The 19,459-nt window shown below is 41.3% G+C and overlaps 1 protein-coding gene across 1 annotated transcript in view; it reads right to left on the bottom strand.

Moving 5' to 3' along the window:
• Nucleotides 1-211: 211 nt before the first annotated feature.
• Nucleotides 212-19,459, bottom strand: part of ST8SIA1 (ST8 alpha-N-acetyl-neuraminide alpha-2,8-sialyltransferase 1) — a 96,024-nt gene continuing 76,776 nt past the window's right edge. Inside the window, exon 5 of the mRNA XM_057369536.1 lies at nucleotides 212-4,134. Within this exon, the coding sequence (XP_057225519.1) occupies nucleotides 3,648-4,134 (487 nt within the window). The 3' untranslated portion in view covers nucleotides 212-3,647. The remainder of the gene's footprint in view (nucleotides 4,135-19,459) is intronic.

The following is a 19,459-nucleotide window of genomic DNA, read 5'->3' as shown; positions in this document are numbered from 1 at the left end:
GTCACAAGTTCAAAAATTSGTCTCGATTTCCTCAAAAACATATACAGCCCCAAAAGGATTGTATCAAGAGTGATTTCAGTGCATAGCTCTTGTAAAGGTATTTAATTTATTCTACTTGTCTACATGGGACAATGATTCCTATGCAGGCAGAGCAATATTGCAGCACTTCTGTCCTGTGTCAGCTCTATGATAAAATTAATAACTTTAACCATAAATATTAACAAACCATTTGGCCAGCCTGAACCAATTTTTATTGAAGATGAACTGCAGTAGCTTTCAATCTGGCAAAGATTTGGACAGCTTTAGTGACACTATCAGGGAAATTCAGGGACGGCAGTGAAAACATAGGTGCTACAGGAGGSAATTTCACTAACGAATATTAAAATTTCAAAAGACTTCACGGAAAATATGGCAACACAAACAATGACCTCCCTCCTGAAGGTGGATACATTCCCAGACCCTTCCATCAATGCCCTATTTCATATCAGTGATCCTACCCATGGATTGCCCTCATCCAAGATATCCACAAGGCAAGCCCCAAACTCCACATGGATGGACTGTCTTCATTCCAATATTTCTGTCAAGTAACAGCCACTCTCATGTTCTCAGCTGCTTGGTTTTGTCTTTTTGACTGCTCTTGCCATGAAAGTCTTGCAGTACTCTCTTGCATCCCTTCTTACCTGCTGCGCAAAAGGCTGATTGCTGGCCAGTGCTTCCATGCACTGATAAGTCAACTAAAACACATTTTGCCTCTCAAAAGGGGCATTTATTTTTGTTTCTCTCCTTTTCTCAACTGCCAGTTTCCTGGAAGTTATAGAAAGTTATTTACCCTTGAAGTAATTACTTCCTCATCAAATGTGGTTGCCTTTGTACAATGCAGATATACTCACTATATGTAAATGAAACAGAGCCAGAATCCTCAATGTCCCCCATACCAGCCRCACATCACACATGGCCTGGGTCTCTCCTGCCCCCATAATTCCTTGCAAGCTATCTCCTAGAAAACATCAGGACTGCAGACACCAGAAAGGAATCACAAAGGCCTCAGGTTCAGTCTTACAGAGGTGAGGAATACACCACCTCAGATATCCAGGGCACTGGTTGAACAYGAACAAGCTAGACATTATGAAACACTGGACAGAGTCTTCTTACAAGAATACTTGTTTTCCTTTTGTTATTCTAATCCAATCATTTTCCCAACACAAGRAACAAATAWTTACCAAGGGGTTGGAGAGCTGTCYGAGAGGTTCAGAACTRAATTCCTAAGTACTRGCAAAAATACCAAAAGATGACTAGCAAAAGGCAGTTCCCCCTTACTCTCCTTGTTCCATGGTGCTCTCAAGGAAATGCTGGCATMCTGATGAAGTGCCATTTTAGCACATCATATTCCAACTGTTGTTCTCACAGTTAATGAAAGTAACTGTAATTATTAGAGATAATGTAATCTATAAAGGACTAAAAAGCACAGACTTAATGCACACAATAAAAACCATACAGGCACCTCTTCATCTCCAAGAAAGGCAGCTCAGTCAAATTCTGCTGTAACAAGCAGCAAGGAAATATTTTACTTTCAAATCCTTCCTCACCAAGTACCCATATCATAGATAAAGCACTAATGAAAGGGAATGAATTATCAAGTGATGTTCCATCAGTGTGCTGACTGTACTTTTAACAAAGACATGGACAAAGATAATGTGGGCTATGAGGTACATTCAGATTTTATCAGAACAATAACTAGAACAACTCCAAAATCACCACATTACCCTTTAGCATTGCTCTGTAATCCTATGAAAGAGTGCCCACTTTATGCTTGGAMTATTCATATTCCAAAATAAAATGTTTATTATGAAACATAGCATTAAAAAGAAAAACATGACTATTTTTTCCCCAGAGTCCTACACAGAGAGTTGAATTATTCATATTTAAAGAAGAACCATGGATTTTGCTTTTAAAAAAAATTAATTGTATCTATAGAACTTGCAGCTGGTAGTCTACAAGGAGAGACCTTATCAACACATGATAAGACACATCCCCCAAAACACTAGAACTTTGGAGCTAGARCAGCACAGGAAGTTGATGTGGAAAGCTGATGACACTTTTGTTATTCCAACACCTTGGCTAGATTCTCATTAATAWGAGAATAAGAAAGAGAACACTGATCTGGATTTTTCAAGTTAATAGTGGTAACATCTTGCAGCTGAAATTGCACSACGGACTGAGCTGGGATTCTCCTCTTGTCCTCCAGTGCTAAACCGAAGCAAACAAATAAAATGATTTCTCATTTCCATGGTGAGAGGACCATCTGCTGCCCAAGTAATGACTCAAAATAAAACAGTCCTTCAGGCACTCTGCACACTGACAGAATTCACCACTGCAAGCAGAACTGCCTTACATAAGGCATGCCCTTCTCTGTTTTCCTTTTTCTTGCTGGCTGTGCAGCTTTTCAGGGCTCCCAAAGGCTGTTTTATTTCCCAGACTCTCTTTAAGCAGAGACAATCTCATGTGAGAAGTACAAGTCTTTAAGGCTAACGTTACAATCCAAGCAGAAGAGCAAGTCACACGCAGAGAAACAATTTTCAAAGCTTTGACTCATTTTAAATGACGCTTACATTCATTTCTGCAATTTTCCTGCTATAAGCACATGAAGAACCTCATTCTGCATTCCACTGAACCCCTCAAATACCCTCAACAGTCCATGAACATCTGGAGTCCAAATGAATACAGAATTAATCCCTAAGGCTGGACAGCAAAACAGGTCAGGAACCATCCCTGCTGTGAAAGTCACTGTGGAAATCTTGCAGCAGGTCACTGAAATCAGGCTGTGCTTCACCACTGGTTTTGTAACATGTTTTATWTTCAGACCAATTTGCCTTAACCAGCTCTTGCCCACTGTACAGCACTGACATAGCTGTAAGTACAACGACCTGAACAGTCCTGATAAAACCTACAATGCATAGGTCTATCCATCCCCAGCAGCAAGGCATTCCTATGACATTCTAACCAGATTCTTAGCACCTTCACTCTCCTAAGAGTCTTCAGAGCAGCTGATGGCACTCAGCTCCTCAGGGTTTTAAGCCCTTCCTTTTTCCTTCCATTGGGGGGAAAAAAACCAAACAGAAGAACCAAAGAAAAAAGAATAAAAGGAAAAGAAACAAAGAGTCAGTGACCCACACATGCTGTCCTACACACACACACACACACTCCCCCAAACAGAGGAAAAAAGCAAATAAAAATGAAAGTTCTACAGGGTGCCGATCTGGAATGAAATGGATTTTGGAACAGACAGTCATATTTGGCACTGTCAGCAAAAGCTTGTGAGTGGCCYGGTGACTCTCTGAGCCTTAATGCCCTTTTTACACTGGTCACTTAAAAACTCCCCCAGAAAGTTCAGCTGTGCTGCTTCTGACATTGTTTTCCCACTTCTGCTGAATGGACTTGATGGAGAGATACATTTCATCCCCTCTCTGTTCCATAAAGCACTAAACATTAAAGACATATTCCATTTGGCCTTCAAGTAGCATTTTTTATGGTCCATGCAGATCCACTATTATTTTCCCTTTTAAAACAACCAACAAAARACAGAACTCTCTGTTGGAGAGCATGGAAATTAAAAACTGTTTGATCTCCCAAATTGACTTCTATGATCCTCAGGCCGAAGGCTTGATTAGAGGGTCCTCACATGGTTCTAGCTGCATTCTCAGTACACCACTTTTATGAAGAAACCAAAGCTGTAGAAATTCCTCCGGCATGGCGTGGAATCCAGAGTCAGGCAGGACATTGTCATAGTAATGATGGCTGATAAACTTCCCACGCAGGTCCACTGAGAACGGCCAGAAGCCGTAAATTGTTACTTCCTCACACAGCCCGAGGGCAGCGCTGACCAGGAAAAGTCCTGTGGAAAGGCGTTTGGCATGGATCCCTTTGCTCTTCCAGAACTTGCCAATGTCCCGTAGGAAGTTGGGGTTGGCAAAAAGGACTGCCTGCTTGGCACCGAAATCCTCCAGGGTGTAGTAGACGCGGAGGGAGGGTCCTGTCCCTGTTTTCATGGAGAAGGCTGGCATGTAGATGTAGCTGTGGTTATAGACCTTCACACTGTCCACAAAGGCTTTTCGGGACCACAGCAGATTCTGGAACCTGGAAMAGCACAAGGAAAAATGAGCTGGTCATGCATAAGTTTTCTCAGRTGTTTCATAATCCACCTCAGGGCTTCTCTGCATACCCATATTTACAATTCACTGCACCTTTCCTGGGCCCAGAGAAAGTTCAAACAAACTTCTGGCTGTCTGACACTGCCTCTCTTTTGAAAACAGAAATCTAAATAGACAGTTGAAAACTATCTGGTATCCTGCTAACTCCAAAACCTTTCTGATTTCATCTTTTTTAAAAAAAAACAAATGAGCACTGACCATATCCCATAACACGCAGTTCTTTTTAGCAATATTTTTAATTTGTTCAAAAATAAACTTAGATTTTTCAGGCATRGGAATCTGTAAAAGAAATTCTCAAATCTGTGTCATTCTTGTTTCTTAAAGGCAGACTAGCATAAGAATCCAAGTTAGATTAGGAGGGCAAGGTATATGTATGGATTATTTCTCAGATATGAAAACCRCACATCACAATTTGTTTAATTGTCAATAGCTATTTGCTGATGGCTKTTTTGTTCTTGATGTTTGACTGACAAACTACTCCACAACCAGTATCCTGGACTATAAAATTTCCTTGCCATACGTTTTCCCCCCACCTTTATCACTTGACAGTATCCAAAGCCTTTAGAGTGCAAAGCTTACTACACTAAAAATCACTTCTGCACAAGCCTCACACACTCCTTGCATTGCAGCTGGGCTGCCCCCCCTGCACGTGATCCCAGATTTTTGTCTCAGCTCCCAAAGGCCATCTTGCCCTTGTTGTTGCCTCCTCTCCCTGTTTCCTGCAGCCAAGGCAGATGTGCCATGACTAATTCCTTAGTCACACACCAGAGGAATCAGAACAAGAAAGTAAAGTCAGCAGCACCGGATTTCTTTTCCTTTCTCTTGTGCAGGCAGAGATAGGTATAATAATATGCTTTTAAATGGTTGTAAAGACATCAATTTTATGTTTAAATCTCTTTGAAACTATAACAAGAATCACACGCATAGGTTTAAGTAGAATACCAGATGACGTCAAGAAGCAGCAAACAAAATTTCAGCTGAAACAACTGAAAACAAAAGAACCAAAACAGCTTCAACAGCATTGAAATGTCTCTTAATATATGCTAGTTTTTTTTTGAAGTCTTTGTTTTGGCAAAAAAAGAGAAAACCTTGAAGTATTCATGATAAATTGAAAGGTTTTATTGACATTATTAATATGCAATATTTGCTCTCCTGATTTGCTACAAGGTTCGTGCAAAATTTCCTGCATGTGGTATTAGAATGAAGCTGGTTTGAAATCTGAAGTCTGTCTGGGCCTTCATTGCCTCTTTGCTCTGCAGATGTGCTCCTACTGCACGGTGCTATTTGCTAATGAAGACAGAGCTGCTGGCTTCCGAGCAAGAGACCAATTCAAACCCAACCTGCAAATCAACATTCAATAATTTCAGAACTTACTGCATTTGGCATTATTTTCTGTAGAACCAGCCAAGATACAGCTAAATGGAGAAGGCCAGCCATGACCAAGGCGCCCTGGCAGAAATTCACGTTGTCTGCCTGTCACCTCTTCACATGGGCCTCTCTCTCCATCACTATCAGGCTGTTCCCCAAAATAAGATTTACCATCCTCTCTTCCCAAGGAGTAKCAGAACAACCTGCAGATTATCAGGTATAGGAGTTTATTCCATCCTACCAAGTTATTTTGTTTCCATCAGGATATTGTCACAGATGGGGAAAAAGCAAATTAAAAAAGAAATCCCAAGCTTAATACTTTCAATATTCACCTAAGTGCTCAGACCCCCAGTACCCAAACATTGTTCTAACATCCCTTTTGAAAGGCCCTAAGTCCCTATAGTTTGAGACATTCACTGGGCATTGCAGGCTCAAACATYCTTCCACAGTGAAGGGCTGTTGGGCAAATAGCTTGATGCTGTGGGGCCCTTGCACCTTGGCTGAGGTGGGGACAGAGACAGGTTCACTGCACTCCTGAAGTACCATGTCCTTTCCCATGTGGAGCTAGTCCACAAATTTTACTTCAAAGGGCAAATAGTTGTTACTCTAAACCTGGGTTTTCCAGCAAATTTACCATTCATAGAAAAGCCTCACACAGCTCAGGATGAACACATTAAAATTCAGTCTCACAGGGACAGAGACTCTCTCTCAATTTTCATTTGCTAACATTGCCACAATATGTTTGCACCTCTTCTGGATAAATCTCCCCAARTGCCTTAAAGTAACAAGAAGTGAACAGCAGTGCCATGGGAGCAGTGCATGGGAGGGACTTCATGCAGAAGGGACAGCAGTATTTGTCACCCTACTGCAAACTGCCCCTCATGGGGGCATAACCTCATGGTAACCCATGCCTCATTCCAAGGATCTGGATGGCAGTGCCGGCCATGGACAACAAATGGACATTATAYAGGTGGCCAGGAGCCCATGGAGAAATATAAAACATGTTGATTACAGCTGGGCTGATGGTCTAACAGCCAAAAAGCTGCTGCCCATCTTGAGCTCCTCATGAGGGAACATATTTGAAACAAATGAAAATTTCTGTTCCCTATTTGTAAAAATGGGAGTGCTGTGCAGCGCTCTGGATAGAAGCTGAGAAATCCAGGGAAACATGTTGTACATAAGCAAGTTTCTAGAGATGGTGCTGCAAGCTCAAGTGTATTTTCCTTTAACTCCCAATCCAGASAGGGAGTCCTGCAGGCTTTGAGGGTACCATACCACACCCATCCCAGTACATCCAGAAGGCTACTCYATGCTTGACAGAGAGACCAGGAAGRCTTTTSYCCTGCAGCTTTGTAGTSCCCACAGGAGCACAACACTRTTTTTYTSCTGCTTGTCCTGGCATAGACACCACCAGCCTGGTGCAGTCCTTGCATCTATGTGGGTACAAACACTTTTCCTTGTGCCACTCCTCACCAAGAATGAGGAGAGGCTGGTTCCTCCTTAGTGCTGGCCTCTACCAAGCATTCAATCSTCTCAGTGGCACAGCCAGAAGCTGTTCAGCTCCACCACGCACACGCAGGATCCAAAGAAATGAATCAAATGATCCAGCCCCTTGCACAAGAGTGCATCTCGGGTGACATTRTCTCCCAGCGCAGCTCAGAGCAAGTTGAACTGCTTTCAGGGTCCTCCCCTGACCTTCTGCAGTCAAGCGCTCACAAATGTGTGGTAAATTGTCAGCATACGGATAAAACTAGAGCTGGAATCTTCCAAGCCCTGAGCAGCACCTGGGAATTTGCAATGATTTGTTCCAGCAGCTCCACGACACATCCACAGCTTAGAAAGGTACGAGTGACTGTGAACCCTGCTGAAAGCAAATCACAGCAGGTCCAGCCCAGGCACATTCATTTCCACTGCACTCATCAGTGGACAGTGAACAACTCAAATCATCAGCACCACATTTTTTTGTCAGGCTCCCCCAAAAGATCAATTTTAAACCAGCAACTTCCAGCAGCATGTGGAGGCACGGCTGCACAGGTATCAGAGAAATAATTTCCTTGCCACCATCTGGAGAATTTCTCAAATGCTCTGCTCTACTTTTCCAAAGAGAAAGATTCATCCAAGAGAAAACTGCCACAGCACATTGTCATGACATAACAATCAAAGACTTAAGAGCATTAAGTGTTTTGGGTTTTGTTTCTAATATGTTTCTAATGTTCTTATTGATGTTCTTTAGCAGATATTCAGGGACGGGGACAGAGCTGCTCTCTGGTACTGAGAGAGAGTTCTCAGTAACCACAAGGAATTTGCTGCAGTGACATTGAGCTAACCCACTTGCAGATAATTATGGCAGCATTCTCTTGCATCTTGGTTTCTTTTTGATCTCCCCAGAGAGTCGCTATCTCATGCCTGTGACGATACCCCAGGCACTTACTCTGCTGGCATCTGCAAAGTCACAAGTTCAGCATTCTGGATTAACTGGGAGTTGACTTAGCAGAGGGGAAAAAATAAAATTAAGCCATGAGTGGAAGAGCTCAGATGCCAAAGAAATAGTGTATTATTTTAAAAGTATGACAGAGCTCAAGGGAGTAGAGCAGAAGGTATAGACTTGTGCATTTGTTCCTATGACAAGCAATAGCCTCACCAAAATTATTTAGATAATTTGATGTCAGCATTAGCCAAGAATGATTTAGCAATTTGCTGCAGCTGTTGGACTCTACTTACAGATGGGGTCACAAAAAGCTTGCAAACACACATCTGAGCCTCCTCTGCTGTGACAGAGGGGTTGTACTGCTCTCATTTCTCAGAGTGCTTTTCAAACAGTAATGCCCTCCCTGTTGCCCTGTGCTCTCACTCATATCAGGCTTGTCTTGATGATCTGCCTCTCTGGGGCTTGTGCAGACAATCTTACTGACACACAGACTGTGTCTCCATTAACAAATGTTTCCATGTGCTCATTCCCCATGTGGGCACTTCCAGCATGCATTAGGTGCAAGTTAGGCTGTTCTACTTGTCCACATAGGGAGCCAGAATTGAGCACTTAAGGCGCTACAAATGGACCCCCTTTCTTGTTTTATCCCAGCTTTCCCAACTACACAAGCCACTGTTTTCCCACCTTAAGGATGGCTACCTGACTTAAGAATCACTTACAATCCATCAAAGTCAATGACAAAACCAATTCTGATCCCCAGTGCTCTTTCTAACCTCAAACACCTTCAGCAGGAGAGGTTCTGCCCTGTTCTCACTGTGGCTCTGTCCACAGCCACCATGGTCACCCAGCTGAGAGCTCGTGGCATGGTGGTACCATGTTATTTGGTACCTTATTTGCTCTTCTTCCCTGCTGGCTTTTTAGGAACCAGATGTTCACTCCTCTCCGGGAGTGACTGATTCCCAGACTCACTGCAGTTCATTCCTTCTGTGCATCCTGCAGCCTGCTGAGACCCCACGCTGCTGCTTCTTGTGGACAGGGGCTTCCAACCTCAAAGAGTGTGTTTTTCCCTGTCCTCTCTGGTACCAATAATTAAAGGCAAATTTGCCTCATTCTCCTCTTTATACACCTTTTGGATGGTRTTTTCCAATGCAGGGATTCTGGGTATTTCCACCATCACCTTCAAATACCCAAAAGTAGGGAAAAGCACTCTTTCCACCATGACTTTCTGGGTTAATCTGTTCCTTACTGACACACTGTCCTTAGCATATGACCTTCAGAATAATTTCATGCATTCAGAAAGTCCAGTTAGACACAGCAGAGGTATGTTTTAATCCTCACAAAGAGGTGGGCGCCTTTTCTGACTGGATTAAGTATTAATTATGGCTTTTTTAAACCTCCACCCATTACTGCTTTTATTCTGCAGCCCTGGAAATAATATATATAGTGCCAAGGGAAAGCTGACTGTTTTTCAATGGAACACAGAGTTATCCTGTACAGCAAAGCAATGAAACATTAAAATCAGTGTTCACTGGTATTTCGGGACTGTGTGTGATCCTTATTCTGCCAACTCAAATTAGAATGTGCTTTTAATAGTTACTCTTTCCAAAACCAGCAGAGCTAAACATCAACCCTTTCTGTTATCTGACAGCTTGGATCTTAGCTTTCAGAAGATGMGCTGCTCATCTTAGTTTGACTCTTTGAAAATTGTGGCTGCTGTAGTCACACACAAGTAGAAATAATATAAAATGACAGGCAGAACAGCATGGATGTAAATKACTTATATTGTTAAAATGAAGTTGCTGCGTGATGTTTCTATGTCTTCTGAATACTTCCAGACTCTTACAGCTGGAAGTSAGGAGGATGGGAAGATAGGAGAAGCAATGAAATCAGCTAGGAAAAACCCAAAACAACACAGAACTAAGTCTGTTATCTTTGGCATTTAATTTAACTGGACTGCATGCTGGAGAGAGCTGAGAAGAATCATAACCAAATCCCACATTTCCTCAGGTTTTAATGGAAAAAGAATCACAACAAAGCCCAGACGGAGACTTTAGGAGATCTACTTTGGATTAAGACGGTGTCCCTAAGACTGTCTGTGCTGTCCTTGGGACAGGAACCAAACAAGAAAAGAACAGAAAAGTATCTCTTGCACACATGGATCTTTCACCCATCTGCATTCCAGACACAGGTCCCTGTGGATCACTGCCCACAGGAGCACTGCAGAAACACAAGGTTAGTAATGTTAGGCCTTCCTGACTGTGCTGGCCTCCTGTGCTTTGTAACCCAAATGGAAAACCTACCAAGTGAGTGCTGTTAYGAAATACCTATTCATAGCTGAGAACACTTTTGCTGAGTCTTTTGAGTTTTTTTTCTTTAATGTTGTGACATCCTTCACACATTAATAATTTGCAAATGTCAGTGAAGGTGACATTCAACTACCTCCTCTCTTCAGTCCTGTAGAGCTCTTTCCAAAAAAAAAGCCAGAACTGGAAAGAGGGAGGAAAACAGCGATGTTCAAATGTATTTTCTTCTTAAAGGTACTACGTGCTACAAAAATTATAGACTAAAGGAAATTATTTAAAACAGTAAATGCTTCAACAGGGACTATGACAAGAACTGTAACTAGGATGGGCTCTCAAGTATATARGCACCCTTTTCAAAACTTTAGTACATGCATCACTGGTGTTCTGAGAGATAATGTCACAGCTGCAGCACAAATCCCTCTTGAACACTGTCAACTAGAAACTTGGTAAGAAAATCAGATGTTCAGAGCCCATAGGAATATGTGGTGAATCTAAAATATTTTAAATGGGGTAAAATAAATTCATACAACTCTAAAACACGCAAAAGAAGATCTCTGTATTTTTTCTGTTAGCTGCTCCCACTGGGCAACCTCACCTGCACTCCTAAGGGGACAAGAACTGCAACTGAGCAATGAACTAGTGGCCACCTGAGTATAAACAGAGGAAGTGACAAACTGGTCTGGATCTAAACATAAGGCTGAAATGATAGAAAAAAAGAGACAAACAAACCACAGTTTTACAGACAAGGAAGTTGCTTTCAATCCTTGGCACACAAAAGCTCAGGCCATTAGTAAAATTCCTGGAAATAAGCCAGGAGAATTCAAACCAGCCCAAGGACTGCAGCTGTAGAGCTTCAGAACAAAAAGACCTTCCTTTCATCTAATATCAATTTATGACAATCTTGGTGCTGTTCAGTTGTGCCTGGAAACATTAGATGTTCCTCAAGGCTTCCAGCAGTGTCCAAGGTGTGTTGATTGCTGCACACTTAAGCTTTGAAAGAGTCTTCCTTCCCCTCTGCAGCTCACACACAGACCCCTAAGGAAGACTAGGAATAAACCCAGTATATTTTCAACTGCACATCCAAGGGTTTTCAGCGAAGATTTCCTGATACTGGTGTAGTTTCACTGCAGTGAATCCCAGAGAATCTTAGGCAAATCTTCCAAGTATTTGCCTAATTTGTTAYCCTCTGCATCCTCCTAACCAATTACTTTACCCATACTTTTGCTCTTACCTCATGAATGCCTCAATCCCTTTGTCAAAAGCCTTTTAAAATTTCAAAGATACTCTGTCTACTGGATATCCACATGCACTTATTCAAAGAACTCTTAAAGTTTTAGAAGAGCACATRTATTTATCCAGGTGTTCACTACTATCTTCTACTACAGTCTCCACCAAATCAGCTGGAAGAGATGTGAGGTTTACAGACCCACTTAAGCTATTTTTAATTTGGACTAATTTTAAACATTGATCCCTCTTCAAACACCCTCCAGTCTTCAAGTACCAAGGAAGTTTTCAATGAAGAAGTATACATGCTACACTTCTGTCATGGGTGAGCCCAGTTCTGCCTGTAACTTCACATCCATCCTGTTTCTATACCATAAATTCACTTTTAACTATCTCAGTCTCAGCCTGATGAGCCTCGTCATGGGCACAGGGGATGTCTTCCACAGTGAACAAAGATGCAAGTAATTCATACAGCCTCCTTTTTGTACCTTTTGTATGTTTTGTATAGCTGATCATCAACTAACCATACACACACATTAGGTGGGGGTGGGTAGGTGTTGTCTGCTTTTTTTTTGTTTATGTGGTTGCTGCAAAGAGGTTGTAGCACTAGGCTTTCATCCCTCTGATTAGTTCTTTTTGGAAACCTTTTCTACCTGCCACAYAGATAAAATATTTAATCAGCCAGAGCTTATTATAGCTTCAATTTCCTTTGGAAACAGCTCCAGTTTTTGATAGGATGTTTCTTTGTTTCCATTAATCCCCTTCTTTTCTGCCCTTTAGTGATGTCAACTTCCTGTTACCTTTTCTTAAGGTTTGATAGATGCTTCTGGCACTTTGCCAGTACGACACCCTCAGGAGAGTCCATTATTTTGTGTAGATCATCCAGATGAATTTTCTAAGAAGCATCTTGGAGTTTAAGGCTGAGAATGCCACTTAAACTTCTTTTCAACACAATCAAACTGCCAAGGTTTCCCCTCAACACTTAGTACAGCCTGTACTCAATTTAACTCACTGTAGCTACAACACTTGACCAAAATAATAAAACAGAACCAAAGTACAGATAGCTGAAACAAGCTGGAGCTTTTTCTAATCTCTCAACTATTTTGATTTCTGTGCAAGTTCTAGTTCCTATACTCTTTTCCCCCTCATTAACTTCATTCAAAGGAGACACAGCGTAAAAGAAATAAAAAGCATACTTTTTTTATTTAAATGTGGCAGGAAATAAGTGCTATTTGCTAGGACAAAGTGATACTTTTGAAAGCCATTGAGTTATTTAGAGCCCTCTATGCACTGCCTAATGAAAGTGCAGCAGAACATTCAATTCCATATTTCTCTTAGTGTCCAAATGCCAGTGAAGGTTCAGTGGCAGAGACATTTATATTATTTAAGAGCAACTTGATAATTGTGGTTGGTGGTTTTTTCTCAGTCACACATCTAAAGATGCTATGGCTTTTTTTTTTTAATATATATATAATATACCACAACTCAGATGCGGCCCCACTTCCTCACAATCTGAAATACCATGCAGAAATACTTTTCTCCTTTTCTCTTTTGCTCCCTGTATCAGGGAATGGTCAATCACAATGAATTGTCAAAACTAGATGGAGCTTGAGTCCAGAAGACAACATTGGCACTTCTTTCMGATTCAGGCAGCACAAAAATAAGCTCCTTTTCTTTAATGCTCAGAGTATTTATTTCTTTAATGCTCAGGTAATTCTGAATTACTACAGAAATTCTATCAAAGTACTTCTGACAATCACATTAATACTAAATAAGTTCCACATGCTTTATGAGATTACAATAAACACCAATGATACAAATACAGATTATGCCATTATTTTAAAGTATTACTACTGACTAATCAAACAGGAACAAAAGCTACCATTAGTGCCTTGGCTGTCTGAAGCAGCAGYAACATATTACCTAAAAAAAGCTTAGATGTGGACCTAAAAAGAAGGCTAAGGAGTATTTTTGAGGGAGGGAGGTATGGTCTGGGGTCCACAGCAAAACTAAGACACAGGAAAAGAGARTACCTTAAGGGCATCCATTTGAGAAAGCCAGTGTTTTTCAGATGAGTCCAAATTGTAGGTTTGAAAGTAGCTGTAAATGTCAAGTCTGTCAGCAGCTCCAGAGAACCTGAGGTTGGCCATGAATCACTAGAACAGCCACAGCCATAAACTCCCCCCTGAGGAATCAGTCACACTCCCAGAAGACTTCCAAATACTGGAATGATTCAGGGATGATGCCTGACAGACCTTTACATTCCYAGCAGCTCTGCACACATATTCCTAAACCAGCAACTCAAACAGCACAAATGGTGAAATCCAGCTCCATGTGTTTACAGACAGGGGCCAGAATAATTTATCCAGTGATGTGCAACACTGGGTTACTGAAGTTTTTATCCACAGGCTTTACCCAGATAATGATTTGGAAAACAAATATAGCTTTTAAGAAGCGACGTATCTTTATCTGAATTTGTCTCAAGGCCAGAATTTCCCTTCCTTAATCTGCTGCTCCAGCAAGCCACAGTGCACAGTGCTGCTTCGCTTCACCAAGCTAGGCAGTAACCTTACAWGCTCCAGTAAATCCAACACTTTGCTTGGAATACCAAGTTCTCTTCAGACTGGTCTTACTTGTTCTAAAAATCAGACAATTTTTTCTACTTTCTCCCACATCTGCATTTTAATGTTAAAAATGACCAACCTAAGGAGMCCTGTCAAATGTGACAAATCCTTTATTTTTAATACACTTTGACATGGAGTAGAAATACGATCATAAAGATCCTGTCTTGAGTCTTTGAATTGACACAATTTCCCTGGTGGGAATCAGTGGATTTACACCAACCTGCATCAAATTAGGACATAGTTCAGTCTTGATGATATCATATGCCAGATACTTAAAGTTTCAGGAACCACCAGCACACTGCATTATTCAAGAAGCACGCTGTGAGCATACAACTAAAGACAATAACATCATCTGCATGCACAAGGCTATGGAGATGATTCATTCAGCACAATCATTTGCATTCCTGAGCCAGGTTTAATGTACCAGGAAAAATGAGGGATGGCAGCAACTGTGCTGGAGCATGAAGTGAGAAAAATAAATGGAGCACCAATGCTCTGGCAAAAACAGCTCCGCGTGTTGTGTTCCAGAAGCCATTCCCAGTTCCATTTCCAGYTTAATGGGCCTAGGAGTGTGCAGTGAAAAGCAAAACAATTTGCATGAGGGCATGTTAGTGTGCCTAAGGAATTCCCTTTCCCAAAGCCAGTCAGTGAAAACACTTCAGCCAATACACGCCATCTCACTCCTGCTTTTCCCAGCCACCTCTGCATTCCCAAGTGCTGGAGCACCAGGTACACATGGGACAAATGATGACCTAGTTCAGCTGCATAAACCAACCTGCCCAGGTCCCTTGGATAAGCACAGCAGTTGATCTTTTTCAGCACAATCTAACTCCAGTTGTTCAGGAGCAGCTTGATTGCATGTAGCAACACGTACAGATTCCACCAACAGTCGGGGAACAAAGGATCACCTGGGTTTAGGGTTTCTACTAGGGCTGGGTCAGGGACTGATGTTCTGGCAGAGATGAGATGCCACAAGGGAACCCAAGGAGGAACAGAGAAGATGCAAAAAGCTCCTTGGAAATCCTGCAGCGTCAGCACTGTAAGAGATGCTGACTTCAGGAGGTTCTTTAAGAGCTTCCAGCAGCCCTRAAATGCTTCATAATATCCTGTAACTACCACTAAACCTGGGATAAAGAATCAAATGATAGACTGTCAGATGCTGGGGAAAAAAATGAATGGAGGAAATCAGAGATATCACCAGTGTCCTCTTGCCTCTAAACTTTGATAATATTTGCTACATAAAAAGCTCACAGATGATCTTAAGCGGCCACTTCTTGTAATAGTGCAAAATCTGAGTAGATTCACAGTTCACAGTCTTGACATGGAGAAAAAAACTTCTTGCTCAGCCCAGATGCAGARGGCATTTTTCTTTCAAAGTCAGATGTACAGACAACTGAGTGCAGCCACACCATCTTCACTGTGTAAACCTTGTTCTAAAAATTCTTCCTGAGAGAACAGCAAGAACTTGTGCAAGTTCCCATTTTCAGGACAACCATCCCATTTCTGTTTTGTATAGCCTTATCCTACAACGGCTGGGGACACAGAGCTGTGGTACTGMTGAGAAACTGATTGTCCCCTTTCCATTCAAAAGGACCTTGAAGCCACCAGAAGAGCTGCATTCCCATTGCTCCAGATACTGCCTGCAGGAAAATAGGCAGGGCAAGGCCACCACAGGCTGGGGACAGGGCAGAGCAGGGCTGTAYCCAGCTGTCAGCTCAGGGAGGAAGGACCCAAGGAAGGACAGTAACTCAGTGTCTCCCTTTGAAGGATCACAGTAATGTATTCCTCACGCTCACATGATGAGATGAAGTATTGTGTAATACTTYTTACAGCACAATCTGTGCACTGTCCACAGTTTTTAACTTTATTTTTACGTTTATGCTGACTATAGTGCTATAGGCTTTCGCATGCTTTCAACTTCCATATGCGTACAAGCTCCTGCTTAAAATATCCTGCTTGTCATCCTCCCGGATTTTATTTCCCTTGGGAAAGCTCCCACAAGATTCAAGTAGCCACGTTCTGATTTACTGTCCTGAATTGGGAAAAAAATACCTCAACTTTCTTCCACAACATTCTGACACTTGAGAGGATGTTTTTGGATATAAATGTGACAAATTAGMAGCCCATTCCCTCCACATAAAAACCTCATTAAAAAAATCATTACCATGTATGACAATCAATGATGATAAAGAATAAAATTCTACGATAACAATATCCAAACCCATATTTTAAAAAGTTATGTTACCAGTTCAACATTTCTAAATATACAGCAATATTTTAAATAAAGCTCCYAAATAACTTGGAAAACAATTTGCAATAAAAAGCTCCCTATTTACATTGCTTAACATTATCCCCAAGCATTCACAGCTAAGCCATAACTTAACAAAAAATCCACAACTAAGAACAGCTTATTACGAGCAAAATGGAGGAAGCTATTTCCTCATTTTCCTTCCACAAATCCTCATATTTCAGTGTCATAAAACWTTAAGGCATCTGCACTGCTGTGTGTGTTTTTGATAAAAGGTTAGTGGCAGTTTGTTAGTGAAGTACACATTAGGTTAAAAAATCAATTAAAGCTGAAGAGAGCATTTTGCTAAGCATTTTTCACCTAGGAAAATTCTCCCTGTGACCCACAAGTCAGGAGTTGGCTACAGAGGTAAAGTCTCTCCAATCTGTTTTTCTATCTCCATCGATTCTCAATGTCCATTGAAACTACTATAATTTTTTTAATTGCTGCTAAAATAAGAGGCAGAGATACAGGTCCTACTTTTTACTCATTCTGGGGCAATTTTTTTGCCATGAGAGCTGTGTCATTCTCTGCCCTGTTGAACTGCACTGTACATCCTGACAGCTTGGTTTGCCCCATCCTGCTYAATCCTCCCATTTGGTTCTCTCTCAGCACAATGACAGCTTTTGGCAGGTTTCTGTTTCCTCTTCCAACAAAGCACCCTATTGTGGAAAAAGGAGGAAACCAAGATGAAGAATTCCAGTGGATCAGCTTTAACCTACCAAAGAGCTCCTCATATCTTGAAAACCACTGTATTTTTACTATTTACTCTTTTAAATAAGGAATGAAAAAAGCATAACTGCCAGATTAAAAAACAAAACAAAACAAAACAAAAAACACTAAAAAGAAAGGAGTCGGGGAGTAGAAATTCAGTACCAGGGTGGCACATTTATAATTTAATTAACTGAATCTGTAGAAGTTCTTTCCTGTAGTACATTCCAGACCAGATGGCAGAAAACTGCCATGAAAAACTGATTAAAACAAACTTCCTCAAAAAGAGAGTGACTGAACATAGTAGAAAAGCAGTCTGTGCCACTTACCATGATACCCAAATAAACCAGCCAGAACTAATTTCAATAATTCAACTCTTCACCAAAAACTACATCTCAGAGAGGAATCTTATCATATTCTGCAATTAAAAAAAAATMATTTCCTAACCTGAGATCTGACTGACACACACTTTTTTTTTGTGTTTATACTTGGATCTATTTTGCATTTGCTTCTGTACTTTCAGTTATCATTGTAGACCACAAGAAAGGTAAAAATTAATTAATTTTTTAATTGAAAAAAAAATACTATCCCTAGAAGAACTTGTAAACTGCTTTTGAAAATACAAAAAATGTAGATTTTATTTTTCAATCAATAAAATATTCTTCTGAAAAATGCACCCCAAAACTCAAAACACCCTAAAAAGTGGATTTTGCTTTATTAATACTGTGGTCGGTGCAAATCACAGGCACACCTATGTGTATAAACAGGGAATGTTAATGAGCAAACAGTCCTGGTAACCCTTGAGCTGCTGATCCCAGACAGAAGCCCGCCCATGCTGGCTCTATGTGTAGGGAGCACACAGCCAGATATCTCCTCCCAAGTATGTTTATCTTCAATGAGAGCGAGTGAAAAAAAAAACACTACAAAACCCCCACGTCTCATCAGCTCAATTGGAGATCCTAAAAAGCTCTAATGACAGCAAGGAAAAACAGCCAGAAGCAGCCATTAAAATGCAAGTAGAAATAAACAGCTCAGAGACAGTGAAACACGGAAAACTCCCATGTAGTTTAGAAACAGATGCCATCAAAGAAAAGAGACTTCTTTCAAACAAAAGGGTCTGATCCCACTCTGACAGAAGAAATTTCTCTTGGCTTCAGCATACAGAAACACACAGCACAAATCAAATAAGGTAAGAATTATATGGAAGTGAAGCTGTTATTTGATGAAAGAGGATTTGCAATCCAGCTGCATCATTGTCATAGCAAGAAACTCATCGGGATGAAGTTATCTAAATCTAACAAAGATTAATTCAATATCACTCTGATATAAATCCCAGATGCACTTTTGAAATTATATATATCACCTTAGCGTGAGGGATTGCATTYATCCTTGTAAATTCAAGGGATGATAGATGGGTCTATTAGGCACCTCACTGAGGCCCTGAACATGTTATGACAAGTAATCTGYTTGCGAGCAAGGAATAATTCCTTCTCTAATGCCAGGATCTTACACTGAACGTGCTGCTTAGACAACAAAATCATTGAAAACAAAGCAAAGTCTGCTTTGTTTCTGCAAGTGCAAGCACTGAGCACATTGAAATCGCTGTGCTGTGCCTGRAGTGCTGAGGCTGCACCTCCTGGTGAAGGATGGTGGTCACTGGATGTGGTAAAACCGCCCCGATTCGGGACCAGGGAATTGTGTGTGGCACAGGAACAATGGATGGAACTCGCTGCCTGGGCAACGCCGCTGATGTCATGTCTGGCTCCAGTGGAGTCGCTCCAGGACTTCCCTCAATTAGGGCACAATTACCCCAGCAGCAGCGTTTTGAAATACGCACTCTGAGGGGAAGGAGTAAAGGAAAGGAAGAGGGACTTTCTTCAAGCCTTTTGGAGTCAACAACAGTCACCAGCCTCAGTTAAACCCCGTGCAAGAAACAAAACACAGTACCCTGAAGAATGACCACTTAAAAAAGTCCCTAGGCCTTTAAATGCTGAAGCCCATAAATAAATAATGAAAGGACATGTGGAGACATCTATCATGCAGGAAGCAACTGGAATGATGAAAACAATTTCCCCACAGCTCAAGGAAAACACTGCAGCTGCAATTGTGGATAAAAACAAAGCCCCATCAGCACAACCTGAAAGTCTGCTTGTACAGCACAAGTGCAGGTGGCCAAAGACCAGACATAACGGTCTCTGATCATTTTTTAACTCCTCATGGCAATGTCTTGACTAGCAGATGGACTAGCCTTTTACCTTTTTGTAGTTAACACATTTAYTGAGCTGTTTAACTTCCCTCACTCTGCA

This window comes from Malurus melanocephalus, unplaced genomic scaffold (assembly GCF_030028575.1).
Source record: "Malurus melanocephalus ecotype Western Australia unplaced genomic scaffold, MMel_1.1 scaffold_112, whole genome shotgun sequence".
Taxonomy (NCBI): domain Eukaryota; kingdom Metazoa; phylum Chordata; class Aves; order Passeriformes; family Maluridae; genus Malurus; species Malurus melanocephalus.
This window is presented reverse-complemented; position numbering and strand designations above follow the sequence as displayed.